General features: G+C 40.0%; 1 protein-coding gene across 7 annotated transcripts in view; it reads right to left on the bottom strand.

The window, feature by feature from the left end:
• Window positions 1-26,973, bottom strand: part of CACNB2 (calcium voltage-gated channel auxiliary subunit beta 2) — a 421,050-nt gene that overhangs the window by 44,808 nt on the left and 349,269 nt on the right. For all 7 annotated transcript variants that reach the window (XM_018057157.1, XM_018057159.1, XM_018057158.1 and 4 more), the window contains 3 exons: window positions 6,240-6,362; window positions 3,721-3,857; window positions 665-741 (listed from right to left, as the gene is read on the bottom strand). In XM_018057157.1, the coding sequence (XP_017912646.1) occupies window positions 665-741; window positions 3,721-3,857; window positions 6,240-6,362 (337 nt within the window). The remainder of the gene's footprint in view (window positions 1-664; window positions 742-3,720; window positions 3,858-6,239; window positions 6,363-26,973) is intronic.

The following is a 26,973-nucleotide window of genomic DNA, read 5'->3' as shown; positions in this document are numbered from 1 at the left end:
AGGCTGAGCAAATACAAATTCAGTTAATGAATTGCAGATAGACAAGGAATCATTTTTCAAGTATGTCTTGAACAATACTGACCTATAAATTATTTCTAAAATACTTATTTCTAAAATAATCAGAAATTCACATTCTTCTTCAGGGCTCTGGGGAAAAAAGAGTCATTACTCTTCCTGGAAGTGTTTCCATCTTTTGTTCAGTGTTTCTGTACGTCTTCTACCATGTTCCATGGAGCTTCCTGGGTAGAGTTCATGTCAGACCCATCAGTCCATCATCACTTTATCCTTCTTTCTTCACTTTTCTAAACTTTTTTTTATCCTTCTCTTTTATCTCCCATGGCACTCTGATTGATGGTGAATGTTCATTCATTTACAGACCATGACAATGTGCCAGGGACCACCATGTAGAGGGGGACTAGAAAGTTAAATCTGCTCATCATCTTGATCTTCTAAACCGTGAACACACTGACACCATTTCTGGGTTTTTTTTCAAAGGCAGAAAGAAAGTTGCCCATATTATTCCTAACACCATTCTCATTTCTGCTCCCTCTGAACATCTTGAGGGTTAACTAGTGACTCGGTTTATGGAAACTCACACAACTAGGTAAGACGGAGAAAAGCATGAAATGCAGTAGGTACTGTTCAGCACTTGCTACCTACTTACCAGATGATGGAGGTGTAGATTTTCTGGAACTAGGTACTATGTCACCCAAACTGGATGATGAATTTCCTCCTGATTTACTGGAGTAAAGCAAAAGTTTATATTACAACTGACACTTATTTCAGAGATGAAGACATTTGTACTGCTCAATAAACATGATGATTACTCATTATGTTTTTTATTGAACTTTAAATCTGCCTTGCCTCCAAGGAGGCAAAGAGTAATTTCCCAGTGGGCTCCTGAAGTGCTTGAAACATCTGTGTCAAGGTCTCTGTTTCAGATTCAAGGCTTAATTTGAAAAGGCCCCGAGAGACTGAGGAAAACTAGGGTACCTGCTGCACCCAACAAACCCTCTGCCAGGATCGCAAATGGATTAAGAGCATAGATTTCCTGTTTCTCATTTTCAAGACTCTTGGAAGCAATGCATAGAACCCACAGGCTAACACCCAAACTTGTTTCTTTTTCACTGGGTTCCTACTCCTTTTTCTTGTACACCAGAAGCAGCTTGCTTCTTTTTTGTGTACCAAGATGTACAGTATTCAAGTATTCATGAGCAATCTATTAAAAAAAAAACAACCCAACAACACAGCAATAATAAAATTTGCCAACCTCTAAAACAGGGGTCCTTAACCTTTTTGGCATCAGGGACCAGTTTTGTGGAAGACAATTTTTCCAAGGAACAGAGGGTGTGGATTGGTTTTGGATAATTCAAGTGTGTTACATTTACTGAGCTCTTTGAGCAGGAGATGGAGCTCAGGAGGTAATTCAAGTGATGGGGAGTGGCTGTAAATATAGATGAAACTTCACTTGTGTGCAGCTCACCTTCTGCTATGGGACCTGGTTCCTGACGGGCCGGGGGTACTGGTTCATGGCCTGAGGGTTGGGGATCCCTTCTCTAAAAGACACTTGAGAGAGCATGACAGTGTTCTATGACTTAACTCTCAGAGTATACCTTGAATATTTCTCAAACATGGCTAACATGGAGGGTTCAACTTGGCTCATTTAGGAATGATCTGAACTTCAGAACTACCAAATTCTAAAGTTTGATCGAGACATGCTTTAGTGTCTTAGAAACTCTGGAGTTAATATAAGATCAGTGGCATTGATGTTTTTGCCAGTGACTTGCATGCAAAATGATACACTACATGACCCCCTCACAGAGGTGGAGGGAAAGGAATATTTTAAAAGAGTGACATGGAATTTCAGCGAGACAATCTTATGGCCAAATGTTTATTATCATTGCCAAGCCCAGGTCTAGTGGACATAATCTGCCACAGTGTCTGTGTATCCAAGAGTGAGATTTTGTAAATATTTACATATGTTTAATATTTTATGAATATTCATAAGAAAATATAAATTCCACTAAAATACCAGTGACAGGCTGAATTTTGTTGCTACCATCCTGGCATTTTAACGTGTAAAAAAGATAAACATCAAAGCTTTAAGCAACCACCAGAAGGCCTCTGTGGCTTTTTAAGGTTCTTAAAAGATACCCTAGCATGTTTAACAAGGACACCAGACACCTTGTAAAAGTAGTAAAAAAGTGGTATTTAAAGAAGCCATTTCTGGCAGTTATTTAAAAATACCCATTAGCAAGACCAAAACATTTTCTTCCAGAAGTTTTTTTCCCCTAAACTATTAAGTCTTTGAATTTTCATAACAATCAAAGTATTATTTGAGTTGTGTAAAACTGTGGCAAACAGTGCAAAGAGCCAAAATGTTCAGAATGCAAATTTGCCCTTCATGTTTAATTCCATAAAAATGTCATGTTCTTGAGCCAGGCTCCAATTCTACTGCTTTTGATTTCTGTGGATTTTTCTTTAATCACTTACAAATCTGAGTTTTATAATACTGCTGAATTCTAGCTATGCCCTCAAAACAAAAGTATATTTAAAATGTTTGGAGACAAATGTAAAAACCTCTGAATAAGAAAACAAGAAAACAATATTTTTACCTACTTAGGCAAAAAAAGAAAAAAAAATACTAGTGAATGAAGATGGATGTTCTAGACCACAAAGCATCTTATATTTGACCTGTGTGTGGGCACTGAAAAAAAATTCTTGCTGACACTAAAATATGGTTTTTGACAAAGGATTTTTTGTCCTCATAGAAACAGATAAAACATAAACTTCAGGAAACAAAAGCTTAGCAATTTGCATTTAAGAAAAGACTTGTGTATATCATATCCTTTCACTGGAAGAAGCAAATCGTGTTCCTGTACTTGTCTGCAAGGGGGTCATTTTCACATTTACTCCATATTCGAGGAGCCCTTCTAATGATTCTAGTGAAGGGCAAACAGCCTTAAGACTCCTAGGAAAAAAGATCATTTGGACCCAGCTTATTACATAACTCATCTAATTGCCATCTGCAAGGACAGTTTTAACTGCTTTCTTACCGAGTTTCTCTTTAAGTGTTAAGCAGTGGGTAGAACTGAAAATTGAGTTTCTTAAGTGAAAGTGAAACTCAGAGACCACAAGAGCTGCTCCTTGCTGGTCTCTGAGACTGTCATTTCTAAAACATCTTCCTACCATGCCAGGCAGCTCCGGATACTGGGATTAGTTACCATGACTGCTTGATGCCAGAGTATTTTCAGCAAGATTAGGACTTCAGAATCTCCCCTGCACTAAAGCCTGAATTTAATACGCTATGACCCTAGCTCTTTTCTTTCCTTCATGGTAACACTTCATTTGATTCTCTCTCGTAGAGGATGAAAATGAGAGGCTGGGTGATGTTTTTAAAACACAGGATTTGTAATGCTCTCAGTAAACCGTATCACTAGTCTGAACTAAAACAGCCCGAGAGTTATAAAATACTAGTGAATGGAGACGGATGTTCCAAACCACAAAGCACCTTCTATTTGACTTGTTTGTGGGCACTCAAAAGAAATTCTTGCTGACACTAAAATATGGTCATTGACAATGGCTTTTGCATCATTATAGAAACGAATACAATGTAAGTTTTCTAACATAAAATAAAGATTGGAGATTACAGTAACCAACGGTTCATGAATGATAGTACAGTCTGAACTCTGACACAAAAACTTGATGTTTTTCTCCTACCTGGAGTAGAATTTCCCTTGCTTGGCTCTCTGTTCATGCTGTAGCCTCATGTTTTCTAGCTTGACTGGGCTTGGAATGAATCCGATTTCACAGCCTTCTTTAACCAATCGCCCTATCCACCAGTCATTGTTAAATTTCTAAACAAAAAAACCAAAGTTGTTCAGATCAGTGCACAGAAGTTAAATGAATCTTCACATCCTTTATCTTCTTGGTTAACTTTTTTCAATGGAGAGAAATATTATGGCCATTACAGAGAACTCTGCCTCAAATATCACAAGTCAAGAAACCTGTAGGTTCACGTGTTGAGTATGCGAAAAATGAAGTATTTTCAGGATGCTCAACAAGCCATCTCTGGCTTGACTCTGCCTTCACTTTCCTGACTGTGAGATTTTCCTGAATTCATTGCAGCTGCTGGCACCATGAGGAGGGTAACTCTTCCTATTCAAAGATTAACAGCTCTTCCTGACAAGAGACCACTAGGAACTAGGGAATGTTACAGAAAGTCTTCCTCTTGTATAATCAGAGTAGTTAGAAGTATTATGAGTGAAAAATACTGACATTCACCTGAAATACCTGATGTCAGAGCAAAATGTATCTTTGTTGCAAACAGGTTTATAATGACCACAATCTGGTGTTCACAAATGATTTCTCGACTTATGTGAATGTTGGTAATTTCTCTCTTGTGCCTGGAATATTTATCCTATACCTTTAGGATCTGGTTTGATGTCTCTCAAATGAATAGTATTTTTCAAGCCTGTTCTTGAGCATTTCTGTCAACTACAAACTGGCACTTGTCATCTACCTCCGCAAGGACTAAATCGTGTGCTGTTGCAGCCACTGACCTTCAACACTCCCTGAAAGGCGTTCAGGGTGGAGAACAGAAATGAGGCACTCTGTGCTTTGAAAAAACTGGCAGAACAGGTCTTCAGATAGATGTTTTCAGGAGCTGATTTTATGAGCCTAATTCTTACATCTTCTCATATCTAGAAAAGCACTAAAGTTCTGCATGACGATGACTGCTCCTCATGACTAGCAGAAACCTTCTGCAAAAATATGTGCTTGATTGCAAGTACTCCTCCTTCACCAAAATCACATAGATGCTGGCCTTCTCCCCTGCCTCTTTGGAGCAGTTTCTCAGAGCTATCCAAGGTGCTGTCTCCTGGGCTATAGGCCTCATTTTGGCCCAAACAAAACTTAATTCGGAACTCTTATGTTGTGCTTTTTTTTTTTTTCTTTTTTAAAGTCAGCATTTCAAAGAAGAAAATCCATTCTGTTTTTCTTTTCTTTCTCTAAGTATCAGCCCTTGGGATGGGAGCCTGGATTCACCTAACTTTCTGTTGTAAAGTGAAAGTTAAGGCTTATTGTACTTCTGAGAATTTTTTCTGTTTTTCCTTCCTAGCCAAGGGACTTCCTTCCCTGGTGGCTCACATGGTAAAGAATCTGCCTGCAATGCAGGAGACCCAGGTTCAATCTCTGGGTTGGGAAGATCCCCTGGAGAAGGGAATGGCTACCCACTCCAGTATTCCTGCCTGGAGAATCCCATGAACAGAAGAGCCTGGTGGGCTACAGTCCAATGGGGTCACAAAAAGTTGGATACGACTGAGCGACTGACACTTTAACTTTCAATTTTTCCAAGCTGAATAGAAATAACAGCTCTTTTGAAAAGTTAAAGAAATGGTAGGCTCTATATTCTCTAGGCTCTTTCAATGGCAGTCATCACCTCTTTTGCTCATAGCCTTTAGTGCCTGAGCAGTTACATTGACATATGCTCCCTAGGACACGCTGTTCCCTAGATGGAAGTATTCCAATGGTAAAATTCCTACAGGTTCAAGAGTCTCACACTTACAGCCTGAGAACATCATGGAGGGGAAATCTCTGGCAGAGCTGGCTTTGATAAATGTTGACTCAAAATAAACCTTAATTAAGAGTGAATTTTTTCCAATTTACAGATTGAGTCATTGTTAACAGAAAGTGGAGGCTTTGGCATGGAGGAAAAGGGATGTTCCTGATATCTATTTCTTGTCTCATTGGCTCTAATTCCATCCATGTCTCCTTCCCCTACAGCAATTCACCACCAAAGAAGGAGAAAGTGCACCAGCGCTCTGAGTTTAGACCTTGTTAGCAGAGAGGAGAGACCGTGAATTCTAGATACTATTATTAAACTCTCCCCAGATGCTTAAACTTGGGACATGAGAGACAAATGACACATGGTCAAGGTTAAACATTAAAAGAAAAAGTACAGGTTAAGTATAAAAAAAGGCCCATCTACTCCAGTGGTTCTTGATTTCTGGGTCACAGAGCCCGGGGGAGCCTTGAGGTTATTCCAAGAAGCCTGTGACTCTTTTCTTCTTTAAAAAGACTATATTTATTTTGGAAAAGGTTGAGAGGCACTGATTTCATGTGTATGTTATATAATCACGGCTATACACGTGCTATTTCGTAGCAATGAGAAGTAAGAAATAATGCTTCAAGGTAAAAAAAAAAATCATGCAGCTAGAAATTGCAGTTACTCTCCTTACTTCCTTAACATGCAGAAAATCTTTTGCTTCGAATGAGATGGCCATGCCTGGCACAGGAACATCATCTTCGTGGGCTGCACTGTAGCTGACATTTGTCCGAACTGCAAATGCAACGGGCTTTGTCTAAAATGGAAAAGGGGGAGAAAATAAAAAAAAGAAACAAGTGTTCCTTCTCTTTTCCCCTCAAAATACAAACATACACAGAATAACGGATGTCACAGTTGTTGTTTTTCCTCGATTTAGTTCTTTATCACAAAACACCATCTTAGTATTTGTAACATGGGAAACCTTTGGGCGCTCAGCCACATACACCCATTTCTGAACTAGAAAAAGGCCATTGTGCTTTATGAAAGCACTCCAAGCAATGAAAGTAAAGATGAACTACTGAAATATGTGTTTACAACATAAAAACTTGTAACAAATGGAAATCAGGAAACATACACAGGGTTGAAATGCCAAGTTCTTGTGTTTCAGTGAAAAAGACTTGGCCACTGCCATATCCACCCCCAAATCTACATTAATTAATAATAGAAGATGGAACTTCCCTAGTGGCCCAGTGGTTAAGAATCCATCTTCCAATGCAGGGGACTCTGGTTTGATCCCTGGTTGGGGAACTAAGATCCGACATGCCATAGGGCAACTAAGCCCTCACGCCACAACTAAGACCCAATGCAGCCAGAAATTTAAAAAAAAAAATTTTACGACATAATTCCAAAACATACTATGTTTTACATGAAGAAAGAACCAAGGACTAGATCTTATGACTATTAAAAACTATATTCATGGCTGTTGGGTATCATGAAAGCAATGACTTTCTATTTTAGTATGTGTCCTCCTTGAGTTTTCTCAGTCACTAAAGATGATAACATTCAGTACGTTATTTTTCATTATTTGATGCTTCACAAATTTACAGATACATTTTGTCCTCTATCAAGCAATACCTGCTTAATCACAAGGTTAAAAAAAAAACAGGTAAACTCAGAAATAGTGAAAAGAGGTATTGCTCTAACTAGCACTGGGTTTCTTTCACAATGTGGGTAAGTGGATTTCTTCTGAGCTGTTTCTCCCTATTCAAAGAGCTCTTCATCAGGACTGCTCATGAAGGATGAGGGGGAACTGCAATAGAAAGAACCATCTTCACTTCTGAATTTTCCATAGTTAATCTGTTCTAGCTGACTACTGTCTGGGTGAGGACTGAGTTTAGAAGAGCCATGGTTACGTAGATTCATCCACAATATGCAGAAAGGAGGTCCAGGTTCTAGATAAAGGCACAGTAGACAGGAAGGGGACTGAAAGACGTAAAATCCAATTCGTGACATCCATTACGAATTTTAATAATAGAAGAGGGCTGTTCCTCGTACGGAAATATGAACTTTAAAGAAGAACAGTAAAAGTTGCCTAATAGTTCTACCACTGAAACACAATCCTGTTTTTTAAAAAAGTTATTTAGTTTTACCTGGAGGATAACTGCTTTACAATGTTGTGTTGGTTTCTGCTGTACAACAACTGGAAACAGCCATAGCTATACATATGTCCCCTCCCTCTTGAGCCTCCCTCTCTCCCCACCCACCCCTCTAGGTCATCGCAGAGCACTGAGCTGAGCTCCCTATGCTAAACAGCAGCTTCTCACTAGCTAGCTATCTTACACGTGGTAGTCTATATATGTCAATGTGTGACAATGTGAACGGTATTTCAGGGGGAAAATGGAAATATAATTTTAAATAATATACAAATTTGTTTCCCATAGCTATAACCATAATTCATATCCAATTCATACCTAATCCATATCCAATTCTTAAAGTTAACATAGCAGTTTTTCATGTCATACACTTCTTTTTACTCTACCATTTAAAAAATTACCTCGATAATTCAACCCCTTTTTCGACATACAGGTTTAGAGGTTTTTTTTCATTATGATAAATATTCTGCTTTGAAAAATCTTTGTACAGAATGCCTCTTTCTATTTAGGATTCTCTCCTTGGGATGGATTCCCAGAGGTAGCATGAGTAAGCCATGAGTTATCAAGACCTTTTAAAATTCTCTTCCAAACTACTGTCCAAATGGGCCCTTAATCTGCAGCCAGCAGTATATGTTGGTGCCCTTTTCTCTAAGATGCAGTTTTAATTAGACTCAGTTTTACTACTAGAAATAGGATTTTCTTGAGTATAATCAATCCACTATTGGAGAGAGTTTCTGATCTCTAAAATATAAATCCAAGATTTTTTTTTTTAATGACACCATCTCTCATCTCTCTCAGGGACTTCTTAAAAATTCCTTGGAGGATACAGAATTTAAGTGTAGCGCATGCAAGCACATACACACATATATTTAAACCACTGGAAGACCTAAATTTTAAATGTACAACTCTATAAAGGATCCCATGAAAATTTCTTCTCTTTTTCCCAATGACCAACTTTTCAGACACTGGAGTGGTAGAAAGAAGGAACACTGAGAAAAGAAAAATAAAGAGGTGGTGAAGGCTAGCCTATAATCATCAGGGCAACAGATGATGATTTTATGTTCTTAGATTAAGATTACAGTTCAGAGTGTGACGCCCCTATCTGGGTCTCCTCCTACGACCAACCATGCTTCCTTTAGATAAGGAGCTTTACACAGCAAGCCGTATAGGAGCCCAGCTGGCAGGTTCAGGGGGATGGATTGTGGGCAGTTCTGAGGCCACAGGACTTGATTTTTCCCACAACCTAAAGAAGCTCCATTGGCACCTCGGAAGCCTGGCCCATGGAAGCCCCTAAGCGCCGGTCAGAGATGTGTTTTAAGTTTACAGCAGGAGCAATTATTATTTTTTCATAGTCTTCTAGAGTCGCTAGACCTAAGGCTGTCAGAAAATAATTATTGTTAAGTAGGAGATCATTACCTAAAAAATCTCTTTGGATCCAGCAATTCCACTTCTGGGCATATATCCAAAGAAAACAAAACAACTACGTCAAAGAGATATCTAGACTCTTATGTTCACAGCAGCATCATTCACAATAGTCAGGACATGGAACCATCCTAAGTGTCCACCAACAGATGAATGGATGATAAAGATGTGAGATACGCATGCACACACGCAGGAATACTATTCAGCCATGAGAAAGAAGGAGATCCTGCCTTTTGCAACAACATGGATGGACTTGGAGGGCATCAGGCTAAGTCGCTTCAGTCGTGTCCGACTCTGTGCAACCCCATAGACGGCAGCCCGCCAGGCTCCCCCTCCCCCGTCCCTGGGATTCTCCAGGCAAGAACACTGGAGTGGGTTGCCATCTCCTTCTCCATGGAGGGCATTAGGCTAAGTCGCTTCAGTCGTATCTGACTCTGTGCAACCCCATTGACGGCAGCCCGCCAGGCTCCCCCGTCCCTGGGATTCTCCAGGCAAGAACACTGGAGTGGGGTGCCATCTCCTTCTCTATGGAGGGCACTAGGCTAAGTGAGATAGAGAAAGACTGTCTGCTCTCACTTACACGTGGAAGCTCTAAGACAAAACAAAACCCCCCAATCTCTGGTCATGAAGGAGGATAAAACAAATTATCACAGCTTTATGGCTTTCTTTTGAGCTTGCCTCCCAAACAATAACTTAATGAGTTAAGAGTAAAGCTAATCATTTTAATGGCTACAACAATGTTTGCATACAGTTAATTAAAAATGTGCTAATGATGGAATATCTACTGTTAAAAAGCAAAATGAAATTCACTCAAATAAGAATAAAAATAGAATTCTGATAATGATTAATTGTAACTTGAATTTTCAGGCATCAATTTCTTCATTTCTTAATAATTTCTTAATGCATTTTATTAATGTAAATAGCAAACTGTGTTTTTCCATTTTCATTCAGAGACCATTAATAGTTAATAACATATAAGGGTAATCCATAGTTTGTTTTCAAGTCTACAGTGGATTTTTCTTAAATAGTAAGGACTTCCAACTTGAAGCATTTTTTAAAGAAACTGAAAAGTGTAAAGAGTTTAAATGACCCAGATGTCTATTATAAGAGACTGCAGAAAAAAGAGCTTAAAATTTTAATGAGTTTCTGATCCATTTTCTTGTACATAATAATTTCCTATAAAACTTGCTATGCTTTTCTATGATTTTAAATGACTCAGGTAGGACTGTAACCATTGAGTCTTACAATGGAATTACTCAGACAAAGATATGGTGAGGTACTTTTAGAAATAAGATCAGAGCTATCTGCTTTATTAATACTTGCCTACCATTGACCTTTCAAAAAATCTTTGGTAATTTATTATAAAGTATCAAAGGTAGTCTGAGAATTCTTTAATAGCAAACCAAAGCAAACCACAGTGATAAAAAGAATGTAACAACCATTTATGTATCCTGATAACTGAACACTGAATCAGACTGAATAAGCAAATAATCACAGATTTGTCATAAAATAAAATTTACATATGTAGTTAACTGATTTGAGAAATTCAAGTTTCCTGTCTAAAATGGATTAATTTAATGAATATTTATTAAGTACATGCTTACTATCTCAGGTTCTTACCCTCACAAAGATTAACCTATATTCTGGTAGAGGAGATATCATAAGTAAGATAGTTGATGATTTCAAATAAGGGATAGAGTAAAACAAAGTTATATGAATAGAGTGGCCACGAGCAGAAGATGGACTGGCAGTGTGAAATGAGGTGTTTAGGGAAAGCCTCTTTTGAGTTTTCAGTTATCTCTTTATCTACCCACCCACCCACTACCCACCCATCTATCCATTATTTATGTGCCAGGCACTATTTTGGACAGTTGGATTATATCAATGACCAACAGAAACTAAGATTCCTGGCCCTCTAAGGGCTTACGTTCTAGAGGGGGAGAGACAGACTATAAATAATAGACATAATAATCAAATAAAGTATAGAACATGTTAGAGACAAATTCTGTGGAAAACATGGTAGGGAAAGCCAGGGTGCCAGGTGACGGGGCAGGGACAATTTTCCATGGTAGTATACGTAGCCTGCCTTGAGGAGGTAACATTTGGAGAAAAGCATGAAGAGGTGAGAGAATCCAGGTGCCTGAACTCCAGGCAGAGGGAAGAGCCAGGCAGAGGCCCTAACATGGGAGCAGCTCAGAGGAGCTCGGACAGGACAAGGGGCTCAGAGTGGCTGAGTGGAGGGGGCCAGGGAAGCTAGCCAAAGATGAGGTCAGAGCTCTCAGGTGATACCTGACGGTGTAGCTCAGAGTCAAGATGCGTGGCTTTTATTCTAAGTGAGATGAAAATCACTGGAGGGTTGTCAGCAGAGGAGTGATGTGGTCTGACAAGTTAAAAGGACTGTGATGGCTATTGAACTGAAAAGAAGATTTGGGGACTTTGAAGTAAAAACAGGGGAAATAAGTTGGAGATGCTCACAGTAACTCATGTGGAGAGATGAAGGTGGTTAAATCAGAGCAGCAGCAATGGAAGTGATTAAAAAAAAAAAGGTCCAATTCTGCATATGTTTTCAAAGTAGAATCAACTAAATCTATCTATCTGTTGATAGAGTTGATAAGGGTGTGAAAGAGAGCTGACAATGATGCCAAAGGCTTTGGGTCTGAGCTATGAGAAGGATAATGTACTCATCAGGTGATACACAGGGGAGGCTAAGTGCACAGGAGGTGAAAATAAAAAATTTTACATTTCCTTTAAATCGAAGTATAGTTGACTTACAACATTATATCAGTTCCAAGCGTGCAATTAGTGATTCAATGTTTTTATAGATTATACCAAACTTTTACATGTTTTGAATGTGTAAAGCTTGAGCTGATATGAAACATTCAAGTAGAATTTGGAAGAGGGCTCAAGGTCTGAAAGTTTGACAGAAAGATCTGGGCTAAAGATACAAGGTGGCAGGGACTTCTCCGTCAGTCCAATCGTTAAGACTCTGTGTTTCCACTAAAAGGAGCGTGAGTTCAAGCCCTGCTCAGGGAACTAAGATCCTCCATGTCTTGTAGCACGGTCAAAAAATAAAATAGATATAAGTTGGTAAGTCTGGATGGTACTGCCAAGGAAATCAACATACGTGAGGGCACTCCAACTACAAGAGTGCCTCAGCTTCCAAAGAGTGGCAAACAACTGCAAAGTGGAGAATGACTCCTGGTTTCCAGGAGGTGAGTGTCTCGAGGAGCGGGAAGTGGTCAACTGGGTCAGATGCTGCTCATCAGTCAAATACTGAATGCCGGCACCTGCCACATGGATTCACAACCTGGAGGTCGTTGTTGACAAGAGCCCACTCGGCTGCTTGCTGGACATGAAGTCATATTGGAGTTAAAAGAGATTAAAAGGAGAGGAACTGGATACAGTAAGTATAGACAATTCTTTTAAGGAATTTTTCAACAAAGGGAAGAAATAAATGGGGTGACTCGTAGGAAAAGTGAGTCAAGATTTTTTTTTTTCATTTAAAGTAGGAGAAATAACAAAAATCAATACTGATGGGAATGAGTCAGTAGAGAGGGAGAAAAAAAATGTGATGATCTATGAACCAGAGGACAGAAGTGCTAGAACACTGTTTTCGCTTTGGCAGAGGAGGCAGTGAGATCCAGTCTGTAAGTGGAGGACGGGCCCCCGACAGAGGCATGATCAAGGGCAAATTCTGGCCACAGAGGTGATGCGATGTCCTCCTCTAATTGTTTTCCTTTCCCAGTGGAACAGGAAGGTGGGAGTAAAGACAGGGCAGAAGGTATTGGAAAAAACTCAGTGAAGTAATCCAGAGTGTGGAAGACTAAATGAACAAGGGAAGTAACTATGGTGGGACCGCCAAGCAGGACTAAAGCCCACTTGAGAGTCAAGGTCATGGATTTATAGGAAGCTAGCCATGCCATGTGGGAATGTCACGAGCACCGTCACAGAGGTAACAGATTTAAAACCACTGTCCCTCAGCTTTAAAAGATCATGGCCTTAATGACCTACTGCATAGCACAGGGAACTCTGCTCTATGTTATGTGACAGCCTGGATAGGAGGGGAGTTTAGGGGAGACTCAGTTCAGTTCAGTTCAGTCGCTCAGTCGTGTCCGACTCTCTGTGACCCCATGAATCGCAGCATTCCAGGCCTCCCCGTCCATCACCAACTCCCGGAGTTCACTCAGACTAGCGTCCATCGAGTCAGTGATGCCATTCAGCCATCTCATCCTCTGTCGTCCCCTTCTTCTCCTGCCTCCAATCCCTCCCAGCATCAGAGTCTTTTCCAATGAGTCAACTCTTCACATGAGGTGGCGAAAGTACTGGAGTTTCAGCTTTAGCATCATTCTTTCCAAAGAAATCCCAGGGTTGATCTCCTTCAGAATGGACTGGTTGGATCTCCTTGCAGTCCAAGGGACTCTCAAGAGTCTTCTCCAACACCACAGTTCAAAAGCATCAATTCTTCGGCGCTCAGCCTTCTTCACAGTCCAACTCTCACATCCATACATGGCTAGACACAATGTATATGTATGGCTGAGTCCCTGTACTGTCCCCCTGAAACTATCACAACACTGTTAACTGGCTATATTCCAATATAAAATAAAAAGTTAAAAAAAGATAATGGCCTTAAAACTACCATTCTCCATCTTGTTTTGAATGTTCTACAGCAATTTCATAGATGTGTCTATTACAGTATATATACAAATAAAGTTTATATATTTGGGAACATTTTAACCTACTTTCCCGAGATGATCTTTCAACTAGGTTATAACCCTCTTCAGGTAAATGATTTATATTCCTATTTATTTTTTATGCCAGCCTCCAAGCCTTTACCAAAGTGCTAGGTACGCATTAATAATGGTTAAAGGACTGAACTCAAGGATTGATTCCTTTCTGTTAGAGGAATCAATCATCAGGAGCTTATCCAGCACCTACTCCAGGCAGAGTTCTGTTACCATGGTTCCAGGGCCCACAAAAATCGAACGGATGAATCATTATGGAACTAAGGCTGGTCTCATTAGGATTTTGTTTTATATGATTAATATGCATATATATAAGTGCAAGTGTACATATATATTTATGAAATTGAAAATAGCTATCTTAACTAAGAATCAAGCAAAGAAGCAAATACTTAAAACAAAATTTGAAATTGTATCTCCTTAACACCACTGAAATGAGTTACAATCCTGATATGTTAAATTTATTTATAAAGAAAAAGATAAGGAATATCTGATTTTTCCCTTTTTCATAGTTGATTAAAAAGTAGATAAGCTCTTGCAAAAGTGTTTTGGGGAGTGAATAATGGTAATCCTTAAAATATTATATTCACCTTAAAAAACTGAATTGAAATACATTATTTCTGAATGCTGACATCAGGCAGTACTCAAAGTTACAAAATCAATGTATGTGGTGAAGATCAGAATAATAATGATACATAGATCTATTTTTCTAGGTAGGAAGATGTATAGCACCTTTCCCATTTGTTTATCAGAGAGCTCATCACTTTGGATCTGAGGTCATATAAAAGATTAATTACCAGTCACCAGGAAAAGCAACCATCCAATAGATAAACTTACCAAAGGAAAAAGTGAAAGTGAAGTTGCTCAGTCGTGTCCGACTCTCTGTGACCCCATGGACTGTAGCCTACCACGCTCCTCCATCCATGGGATTTTCCAGGCAAGAGTACTGGAGTGGGTTGCCATTGCCTTCTCCAGGGGATCTTCTCAACCCAGGGATCGAACCCAGGTCTCCTGCATTGTAGGCAGACGCTTTACCATCTGAGCCCCCAGGGAAGTCATCAAAGGAGAAATTCTATACAAAGAAGAGAGACAATATCTACAATTTTGGTGCAGTCTGCCATCATTCAGTATTAGTAAAGCCTCCTCTGGACCTCCCTGGTAGAGCAGTAGGTAAGAATCCACCTGCCAATGCAGAAGACACGGGTTCCATCCCCGGTCCGGGATGATTCCATATGCCACGGGGCAGCTAAGTCTCATGCCACAGCTACTGGGCCCGTGCTCTAGAGCTGGGGAGCCAGAGCTACTGAGCCCCTCCACCACAACTACTGAAGCTCGCACGCCCTGTAGTCTGTGATCTGTAAAAAGACAAGCTACAACAATGAGAAGCCCAGGCACCACAACTAGAGGGTAGCTCCCGCCTGCCCCACTAGAGAAAAACCTGCGTGCAGAAATGAAGACCAGCGCAGCCATAAAGATAAAACTCCACTTTCAATAAAAGTGTACTGGCTTCATTTCCCCCGTGGAGCTGTCTCTCCCGAGAACGGCATCTTCAAAAGGCAGTGCAGCTCCTCCAGGTCACCGGGGAAGACACCAATATGGCGAAAAAGTGCTGCACTTTATTCTGGATTATAAAATAGCTGTCTCCCGGCCTGAGAAGGAAGGTGAAGTTGTTTTCAATTAAGCCAGCCTCTTAAGAAGAACAGAACTGTCTATATTCAATTTTACTATTGATTAGTCTTACCAAGCAGGAGAACTATAGTTCTTAAGTTATTTAGAATCTCATGGTATAAATTCAGGAGCAAGCAAGTTTTATTTTAGGCGTGTTGTACAGAAAAAAAAAAAAAGAAGAAAAAACTAAAATGCCTAAATTTGTTTTCTCTTCAGTTGTTCGGACTCGTGTTTGCTTAGAGATGGTCATAAGGGTGTGGCCCTAATCCGATGGGACTGCTATCCTTAGAGGAGAAAGAGGACACCCCAGAGGCTCAGAGGAAAGGCCATGTGAAGACACAGGGAGAAGGAGGCTGCCTACAAGCCAAAGAGAGAGGCCTCACCAGAAACAGTGTGATCAGAACTCTGAGAATACCCATTTCTGCTGCTGAAGCCATGCAGACGATGCCATTTTGTTATGGGAGCCCAAGAAGACTAAACAGCTGCCTTAAGCAAATCAATATGGAGGGGGGTCTATATTGCTAATGAAAAACACAAGTTTAATCTACATTATTTTGATATCAAAGTCATTTGCAACCAAAGATTACTTCATTATCCAAAATTCCTATATACTTTTCAGAGAAAACTAGGAAAATGTCAAGTCAATCAAAATTCACTCCTTGGGACTTCCGTGGTGGTCCAGTGAAGAATCTCTCCCTTGCAACACAGGGTACGTGGGTTCAATCCCTGGTCGGGGAACGAAGATCCCACATGCCATGGAGCAAGTAAGCCCGTGCACCACAACTACTGAGTCTGTGTGTCACAACCTGAGCGTCTGTGCACTGCAAGGAAGGATCCTGCAGGATGCCACGAAGATTCCAGGTGCTGCCACTAAGACCCAGACCAGCCAAACAGATAAATACTAAAAAAAAAAATTCACTCCTTTTTTCCTATCAAATCTTAGCATCTATCTCGTTTAAAATCCAACACTGCAAACTTCACAGGGCAGGATGCTACAGGATACAGGGTTCCTTCCTTAAGCCCATCGAGATCCTAGCCAGGAAACTTGTGTCTACAGCAGACCCAGCAGCTTCAGCTAAGGTAGCTGATAAGAGGCTGGGTTCAAACATACCTCCTCACTCTCTTTAGCTCTTGGTTGGCTACATTTTTGGTATAGCTGCTACCTCCAACTCCCGAATAACAACCTGACATTTCCATTCATTCTCTTTGCTTACCTGTTAAAATTTCACCCATGTGGCTGTCCCATTTTTTAGTTGGTTTTCCCTAAGTCATACTATTTCTATTTTTCTGGAAGAGTAAAAACTTAAAAAACAAAAAGTGTGGTGGTGGAAGACCATCTCGACAGGGACCAGGCACAATGCTCTATGAAACACCTCAGTCCACAATGGGCAGCTCAGAATCATCCAGAATCTCTAACTCCAAGTGTTTTTTTTTTTTTTTTTTAATGTGTCGCCACCCTGGTTCTCCTTACTATTTTTATTCTAAGACAAGGAAAGGACTGAAAGAATTAAGAGGAATCAACAGGGGTATCCCTTCCAAACTACTGCTTTGCATTTAAAACGGTTATAAAAATGTCTATTCTGTACTGATTTAGAAAATTATACACTACAAAGAATACCCCAGGGAGCATTCTAAACAAGCGCAAGGGAAGCCTTTACAAAGTATAGGCTGACAAATAGGGAGAGACACATGATATTTTGTTTTAATTCTGTGATCTTCACTTTCTTCTTCCCTCCAACAGCTGTGATTTCAGTTAAGGCCACACAGTTCTAGGGATCCAAACTTAGGCAAGTCTGTTGTGTACTGACTTTGTTATTGTTTATTTCACACTGAGTGTTCTGTTTTTCTTCAATAGAAAAAAAAAAAGAAAACAACCTTCAAAAAACCAGAGCAGAGTATCTCTAGGACCAAAACCAAATGTTTTGGCAGGGAATGAATCAGTGCAGAGAGCTGTGGGTGGCAAGTTCTGAACGTGAGACCGTGTCTGGTCACTCTCTGGACACTTTAAAAATGTATGTTGCTACACGTACTTATTGGTGTAAGATTTTCCCAAGCTTTGTGACTAACTAGCGCTGTGCTGGAGAGGGCAGAACAGCATCCTGAAGGGATCCAAACTGAAAGAAGGCAGAAATCAGCTTAAAGGATGAATATTCTTCTAATCATGACAAATGCTGAATATTAACTGGGTTGTATTTTTAGATGCAAAGTTATCATTTGAACACCTACCATTAAACTCTGACAATATCTATGTTACAGGATAAACTGAGGCATATAAAAATTTCCAAGGTTTTAAAATTATTTATTTATTTTTGCCTCGCTGTGTACCAGGTGGGATCTTAGTTTTGCCGATCAGGAATTGAATCCGCATCCCCTGCAGTGGAAATGCAGAGTCTTAACCACCAGATCACCAGGGAAATTCCTCAAGGCTTTATTCGAGCAAACATCGAAACAAATCAGGTAGCACCAAACCAAAAGTGTTGAGGGGCATTCCAACCAACAGGAGCCAGGCGTTCATAGAGAAAATACAGTAGCAAAGCAAGGAAATCATGTGATTGGCTACAGCTTTAGTGGTCGTCTTGTTTGGGAAAATCTGGTTGGCTGTTTGTGATTGATCGTACTTAAATTTTATTTTCTGGGTGAGCATGCACTTAGAAGTACAAGGGGCTTGTGTGCTTACTGAGGTTATCAAGTCATTAGAGACACCCACCTAATGGCCTCCTGGTTTAATTACTTTAACACTTGTAGTTACTCTAAAGATTGTTGGTAAAGGCATCTCAAAGGTCTGCTCAAGACATCTTCAGTCAAGTTGGGGATATATCCAACTTCCCCATGACTTTGTGAGTCAAGGTTTCAGAGAAAGCAGATAGTTACTGAGTACAAATAATGTATTAACTGTGACTTACTTGAGCATATCCATGGCAATAGAAAGATATGGCTTAGCTTGGTAAACAGACTTATTTTCTCAAATATTATTAGACCACAATGAATTAAGCATTTCTTAGTTCTTGTACTTACTACTCAGAAACAATCGAGTTTAAAAGCATTTTAATCTCCATAAAAATCTTATACTCGTGAGTCTAATCAGTAAGAATCAGGATTCAAATCAAGGTATTTGGGGGCTATAAAAGCACATGTTCTTATGGACACTGTATTGTTATCAAGACAGACTACAGCCTCTTCTGTAACACTTTCATTTTCAGTTATTTGTACTCATTCTTAAATTTTCGCACAATTCCTATTACATGTCATAATATCCCATGACAATACTGTACAGCTGACTTATTTCATAACTTCTCATGAAGTTTCACTTATTCATATTTGCACTAACTTTTTAAATAATTTAAATTCAGTGTTCCTTCATAATAGCTTTTATACTTGTTTATAGTTTTTCATTGAAATTCTTATCCCCCACCAAATATACCCAACTGAATTGTCCCTTTAAAAAATTTTACTGCAAAATAGTGAATCAGAGAAAGAAAAGGTCATCTATAATTCAATCGCTTAACATTTTAGAGATGATACACAGGCTTTTTAGAAAACAAAAATACTAGTACGTCTCCAGTAGTCCCTTTGATTCGGGCACTATTCCCATTCAGGAACGCTCCACCCTCATGACCTCATCACCTCCCAAAGGCCTGCCTCTTAATAACTTCACTCAGCGGGGCTAGGATTTCAACATATGAATTTGGGGTCAGAGGACAAAAACAGTCTATTGCACACATCTGAAGTACTGGGCTTCCTTTGTGGCTCAGCTGGTAAAGAATCTGCCTGCAATGTGGGAGACCTGGGTTCGATCCCTGGCTTGGGAAGATCCCCTGGAGAAGGGAAAGGCTACCCACTCCAATATTCTGGCCTGGAGAATTCCATGGACTGTATAGTCCATGGGGGTCACAAGGAGTCAGGCACAACTGAGCGACTTTCATATGATGACATGAAAGTATTCCATCCTGGGAGGAGAGTTTGGGGAGAATGAATATAAATATGCCTGGGTCCCTTTGCTGTCCACCTAAAACTATCACAACATTGCTAATCAGCTATACTCCAATATAAAATAAAAAGTTAAAAAAAATTTAAAAATAAACAAGTAAAAAATATTCTATCCTTAATCATTTCCTTCCATACATTTTTTAGATCAAAGGGCATTTATATCTGCAAAGATTTGATACATATTAACAAAATTTCCTCCAGAACGATGTGCTAATTCTCTTGTCCACAAACGGTATGATTACTCACTGTCTCTTTACCCTGACCATAGATCTTAAGCTCTAGGAATCTAGATGATAGTGCTCCATTACTTCAGCTGTGTCTGACTCTTTGTGACCCCAAGGACTGTAGCCCACCAGACTCCTCTGTCCATGGAATTTCCCAGGCAAGAATACTGGAATGGGTTGCCATGCCCTCCTCCAGGGGATCTTCCTGATCCAGGGATTGAACTTGTCTCCTGCATTGCAGGCAGATTCTTTACTGCTGAGCCACTGGGAGAGCCCTCTAGATGATATGCTAGTGGTATAAAAATTCTGAATTCTGTTATCTGCAGCTGAGCTGGGCTTCCCTGGTAGCTTGGCTGGTAAAGAATCCACACGCAATGCAGGAGACCCCAGTTCGACTCCTGGGTCAGGAAGATCCACTGGAGAAGGGATAGGCTACCCATTCCAGTATTCTTGAGTTTCCCTGGTGGCTCAGCTAGTAAAGAATCTGCCTGCAATGTGGGAGACTTGGGTTCGATCCCTGGGTCGGGAAGATAACCTGGAGAAGGGAGCAGCTACCCCCTCCAGTATTCTGGCCTGGAGAATTCCACAGACTGTATAATCCATGGAGTCGCAAACAGTCAGCTACTTACATTTGGTAGAATTAGCTCACTAATCAAATCATTTCCTCTTTAATTGATTGTGTAGTTATTGAGTTCTTCTGAATGCAGTATGTCCTCTTTATGGGAGCTCAAGAGAAAGTGTTTGCTCTATGAAGCTGATACCCTAGCAGGAGAGCAATAGTGAAGCAATAATAGTATTCATGGCACTTGTGATATGTTCTAGAAAGGAGTTGCATTATATGTGATGGTACATACTGTAGTCAGTGTTTAAACAGAAGGACTTATTCTAGAGAGTCCAGGAGAATCAGCCTTTCAGTAATCAGATTGGTAACAAAAAGAGAAAAAAAAAATCTCATACCTCTAATACTTAAAATACAAATTAAAGGGAACCTCACTGGTGGTCCTAATACTTCAAGTTCCAAGGCGTGGGGTGTGGGTTCAATCCCTGGTTGGGGAGCTAAGATCCCCGGTTGGGGAGCTAGGAGCTTGTCAAATAAACCAGAACATAAAACAGAAACAATACTGTAACAAATTCAATAAAGACTTTAAAAATGGTCCACATCAAAAAATCTTTTAAAAATGCAAATTAAAAAATGAACTGTGATGGTCAAATAACTGGAGTGATTTTTTTCCCTAACAAAGCACATACAAACTTATGCAAGTTAGTTGTGACACCTTCAAGAAGGTATTCTTGGAAAATAAAATGCATGTTTATTCCAGGGTTTCTTCCACTGTTTGAAATTATTTAAAATTCAATTTTTGAAAGCATCAACAAAGTCAAATGTGTACTATTCTGAATGCTCTAAATATTGATAAGTCATTTGCATTTGAGGACAAGTTAGCTTATCTGGAATAGCCCAGAGTCATTCAAAGCCAAGTTTAATGAATCATGATCAACCTGGGAGATAAACTTTTAAAATTAAAAACATTGTTCGGCTCTAGAAGTGATGAGCTGTCTTCTTCACGTATTTCCAGTGTTGCCTTGAAAGACAGTCCTAAATAATTTGTCAATGCCTGTTGAGAGAGTCAGTCCCTACCATGGGTCCCTGAAGTTTTCTTAATTATTTATGGTTCTCAAAAGTTGTCTCCTTGGAATTTTTATTAAGAATTTCAGGTATGCCTATAGAAATTTCTCACACACGGCATCACAGACTCTGTGGTTCTTTGTGTTTATTCCTGGCAGAAAAAAAATCAGGTAAAGGGTTTCAGGAATAGATAAATATATAGAGAGATCTCCAGCTATATCTATACCATTATCTATCCATCCAACAAAATTAAATCTTTTTACTTTCAAAAAGAAATGCTAAAAATTAAAACATTTTAAGCATCCAAGTAGCCCTAGATTTATAGGATCTTTCCCCCTTCCCACCTGTAATAGAAGAATTTGGAAGAAACAAATTACAATGTACATACTTTCTCCTGTGTATCTTAGTCATTTTATTAAAATTCAGGTGTGCTGGGTTTCGCATAATTGTTCAGGCTATGAGTAATTTGCAGTGCACCCATGGAGGGAGCAGATTCCACATCTTCAATCCCATACCTCTAATATTTAAAATACAAGCTAAAAAATGAACTGTGATCCTCAAATGATCTGAGTACTTTTTTTTCCCTCTAATCAAGTATATATAAATTTATCCAAGTTAGTTGTAACACCTTCGAGAGGGTATTCTTGGAAACAAAGTATATTTATTCCGGGGTTCCTTTCACGTGTGAAATTATTTAAAATTCAATTTCTGAAAGTGTCAACAAAATAGAGACATACAGCATGTTGTACCTTAAATATTGATAATTCATTTTCCTTTGAGGACAAGTTAGTTTATCTAGAATAGCCCAGAGTCATTCAAAGCCAAGAGAATTTGAAGAGAGTTTTCTTTTCTAAGTACCTCCTTAAATGAAAATTCCAGCTTTATCAACAATAGCTACGGATAGTCCTGTGTGTGTGAAAGTCGCTCAGTCATGTCTGACTCTTTGCAATCCCATGGACTATACAGTCCATGAAATTCTCCAGGCCAGAATATTGGAGTGGGTAGCCTTTCCCTTCTCCAGGGGATCTTCCCAATCCAGGGACTGAACCCAGGTCTCCCGCATTGCAGGTGGATTCTTTACCAGCTGAGCCACGAGGATAGTCCTAGAGAGAACTTTCAATCTAGATCTTTTTATAGACAACAGAAGAATTAAGAAAAATGGAACCTCCATTATGGAATGAAAACTATGCCCAACATATCTTGTTGCAACAGAAGCATGATTATATGTAAGAAAATTACAAATCACTCCAAAATTGTTGTGGATGGTGACTGTAGCCACGAAATTAAAAGAAGTTTGCACCTTGGAAGAAAAGTTAGAGAACATATTAAAAAGCAAAGCCATCACTTTGCTGACATGGGTCCATATAGTTAAAGCTATGGTTTTTCCAGTAGTCATGTATGGATGTGAGAGCTGGACCATAAAGAAGGCTTAGCACTGAAGAATTGATACTTTTGAATTGAGGTGCTGGAAAAGACTCTGGAAAGCCCCTTGGACTGCAAGGAGATCAAATCTATCAATCCTAAAGGAAATCAGCCCTATTCATTGGAAGGACTGATGCTGAAGCTTCAATACTTTGGCCACCTGGTACAAAGAGCTGACTCACTAGATAAAACCCGAATGCTGGGAAAGACTGAGGGCAGGAGGAGAAGGGGACAACAGAGGATGAGATGGTTGGATGGCATCACCGACTCAAGGGACATGAGTTTGAGCAAATTCTGGGAAGATAGTGAAGGACAGGGAAGACTGGCGTGTGTTGTCCATGGAGTTGCAAAGAGTCAGACACAACTGAGCAACTGAACAACAACAAATTATAAATGGTGCATTTCAGGGTTTTATATTAATGCCACTTATTCTTTCTATGGGTGAGTGGCTCAGAAATCTGCTATACAATATAACATAACACCTCCTTTTCTCACAAGTCTAGGCTAAACTGATATATCTCTGCCCAGGATGGCAGCTTCTGTTTGTCTCTAAGGCCCCTTAATACAATAGCAGCCTGTCTGCAATTGTCTGAAGTTTGCTATAAATATACACTTAAGAAAGTTTATCCAAAAATTTGTTTTTTTTCTAAGGTTCTCTCTTAAAATACAATACAACACTACGCCAATTATTCGGAAACCGGAGATCGTTTTTCTTTTCTACTGTGTGGTCCTTATTGCTTCTTTTTCTCTGTGCTCTTTCCATATTGAGGTCTGCCTCAAGCTTAAAAATAGCCTGGTTTGTCATATTGATGTTTTGGTAGAAACCAACACAATACTGTAAAACAACTATTAAAAATAATGAATTTTAAAAATAACCTGGTTTGTATCCACATTCTGTCCTTGGTGAAAGACGAGCTTCCCAAGTGGGTCACACATGGATTAATATGGAGGCCGCCAACACTGGGCTCCCTCCTAACAGCCTACCCTTATAAGAGCAAAAAGAAAATCTACTACTCATGAATTTCATGATCTAAATCAAGTGGCTGTGCTAATGGGCTACCTATTTTTCACTGTATACATTTCAAATATCTTAGTGGACACATTAAAATACATCCAACAATCTCACTCATGGGCATGCATCCAGAGAAAACAGTAATTTGAAAAGATTCATGCAACCCTATGTTCATAACAGCACTATTTACAACAGCCAAGACATGGAAGCACCAAAACGTCCATTGACAGATGTGTAAAGATGTGGTGTGTGTGTGTGTGTGTGTGTGTAAAACAGAATATCATTCAACCAGTAAAAAGAATGAAATAATGCCATTTGTGGCAACATGGATGAACCTAGAGATTATCACACTAAGTGACATAAGTCAGAGACAAATACCATATGATATCACTTATATGAGGAGTCTAAAAAAAAATGATATAAATGAACTTATTTACAAAACAGGAACAGACTCACAGACTTTGAAAACAAATTTATGGTTACCAAAGGGGAAAGGTTGCGGGGAGGGATAAATTAGGAGTTTGGGATTATCATATATCCAGCTCAGTTCAGTTCAGCCTCTCAGTTGTGTCTGACTCTTCGCGACCCCATGAATCGCACCACGCCAGGCCTCCCTGTCCATCACCAACTCCCGGAGTTCACTCAGACTCACGTCCATCGAGTCAGTGATGCCATCCAGCCATCTCATTCTCTGTCATCCCCTTCCCCTCCCGCCCCCAATCCCTCCCAGCATCAGAGTCTTTTCCAATGAGTCAACTCTTTGCATGAGGTGGCCAAAGTACTGGAGTTTCAGCTTCAGTATTATTCCCTCCAGAGAAATCCCAGGGCTGATCTCCTTCAGAATGGACTGGTTGGATCTCCTTGCAGTCCAAGGGACTCTCAAGAGTCTTCTCCAACACCACAATTCAAGAACATCAATTCTTCGGCGCTCAGCTTTCTTCACAGTCCAACTCTCACATCCATACATGACCACTGGAGAAACCATATCCTTGACTAGATGGACCTTTGTTGGCAAAGTAATGTCTCTGCTTTTAATAAATATACACTTTGGCAAATTTATGCAAAAAGTTGTTTTTTTTGCATAAAAAACAGCCATCAACTTTTCTAAACCTAACCCCCACATCTTAATCAGTAAACTGATTCAGTTAGAAAGGTCCAACACCACAGTTCAAAAACATCAATTCTTCAGCACTCAGCTTTCTTTATAGTCCAACTCTCACATCCACACATGACTACTGGAAAAACCATAGCCTTGACTAGATGGACCTTTCTAACTGAATCAGTTTACTGATTAAGACATGGGGGTTAGGTTTAGAAAAGTTGATGGCTGTTTTTTATGCAAAAAACAACTTTTTGCATAAATTTGCCAAAGTGAATATTTACTGTGAACTTCAGACAATTGCAGACAGGCTGCTATTGTATTAAGGGGCCTTACAGACAAACAGAAGTTGTCATCCTGGGCAGATATGTATCAGCTAAGCCTAGACTTGTAACCAACACTTGAAACTAACACAACATTGTAAATTAACTATACTCCAATATAAAATAAAAAGTAAATTAAAACAAAAAATATCTTCAACAAGTTCTAGAGAACATTAGAATTGGAAACCATTTGAAAAGGAATATTGAGATCACAAAATTCCTAAGAATACTGAGCTATGGTTCATTACAGGTCAGGGCTCTTCCCAGTGATTCTGTGGGAATGAAGACATAGTCATTATATTACAGGGAAAGCCTGGACAGTCCATCCTTGGCCATGAACAGTCTGTGTGACCCAGTGCCCATCAACTTTTCTAAACCTAACCCCCACATCTTAAAACAGCAAGACTGGCTTATCTGGGAGCTGGGAGGCAGGGTCAGGGGAAATACCAGTGAAGTGCTTCTTGAGCCAAAAATCAGTAATTACTGGTTTAATTAATCAACAAGCACCTACTGTATACCACAGGGAACTCTACTCAATACTCTGTAATAACCTATATGGGGAAAGAATCTGACAAAGAGTCGATATATGTGTATGTATAACTGAATTACTTTGCTATTCACCTGAAACTAACATTGTAAATCAACTAAACTCCAACATAAAATAAACACATAAAAATTACACCCCTACTCCTAGAATGAGGTTCAGGGCTGAGCAGGCGCCACAACACTGAGCAACAGTGAGTCTGATCTTTCAAAGCGCAAACTGGAGGTTTCCCTGTTGCTTCGCAGCTACAAGCTCATCCCTGCACCGCCCCCCTCCCCCCAGCCAGGCCTCCTCTCTCGGGAAAGTGGGACAGTCCCTGAGTAACAGGGCACGAAGGGGGTGAGCTGGCATCTTCACTTTCGTACAGCTTGATCACGCCGCCTCAGTTCATGAACCTGACTAAGTCCCTGGCCTGGTTCCAGGAACCTATGACAGAACAGAGTCCCCAGTTCCTGGATGTCACCCTGCCTCTCTATCCCTCGCGCTCTTGTATGTGAGGTAACAGATTTGTGGGTGCCTCTGAATTCTAACACGAGCTGATCCTTCAAGCTGTGGCCAGGTCTAGACTCACAAGGTTCCCCTCCCTCACTGTGACAGCCCATTCCTTTCCCTAAAGTCTCATTATATATTTTCCAGAGGCCGTTTTTCTAGGTGAGAAATTTCAGTGAAATATGCTGAAACATAACATTTCATCATCTTGACGTTGAGAGCTAAAACAGCCTTTCATGAGCCTCATTTCCATGCCTCTCATTTTCAAAATGAAAAAGATGAAGCCCAGCAACTCGGGGTCTCATTCAAGGTCATGGACAGTCGCGTGGCAGGAAGCAGCATCTGAGGGTCCGAGCCCCTTGTCCAGTGACACCCTGGCTCAGGCTATGACACATTAAAAACACAGGAGAAACCTTAGAAGGTGATTTTTAATTTGCCATTGCTATTGTATGGTCAGCAAAAGACAAGTATTTTGAAGAAGCAGGAACAACTGAAAAGTCAATCTCCTTCCTCACTTTGGCTAATTAAAGCAGGCGGCATTAATTCTCTGTGTGGCTGTGTACCTGACAGCAAGAAGCACACACTGCTGGCACCACTTCCTAACACGCCCGTGCACCAGATGAGTGTTGATGGATGGCTTCAGACACTATTAAGCCCAGAGTCTGTTCCTAGGAAAATGCTTTGCATGCGTCATTAAGGCTATTTTAAGGCTTGCTGTCTTG

The sequence above is a fragment of the Capra hircus genome, chromosome 13, assembly GCF_001704415.2.
Source record: "Capra hircus breed San Clemente chromosome 13, ASM170441v1, whole genome shotgun sequence".
NCBI lineage: Eukaryota > Metazoa > Chordata > Mammalia > Artiodactyla > Bovidae > Capra > Capra hircus.
This window is presented reverse-complemented; position numbering and strand designations above follow the sequence as displayed.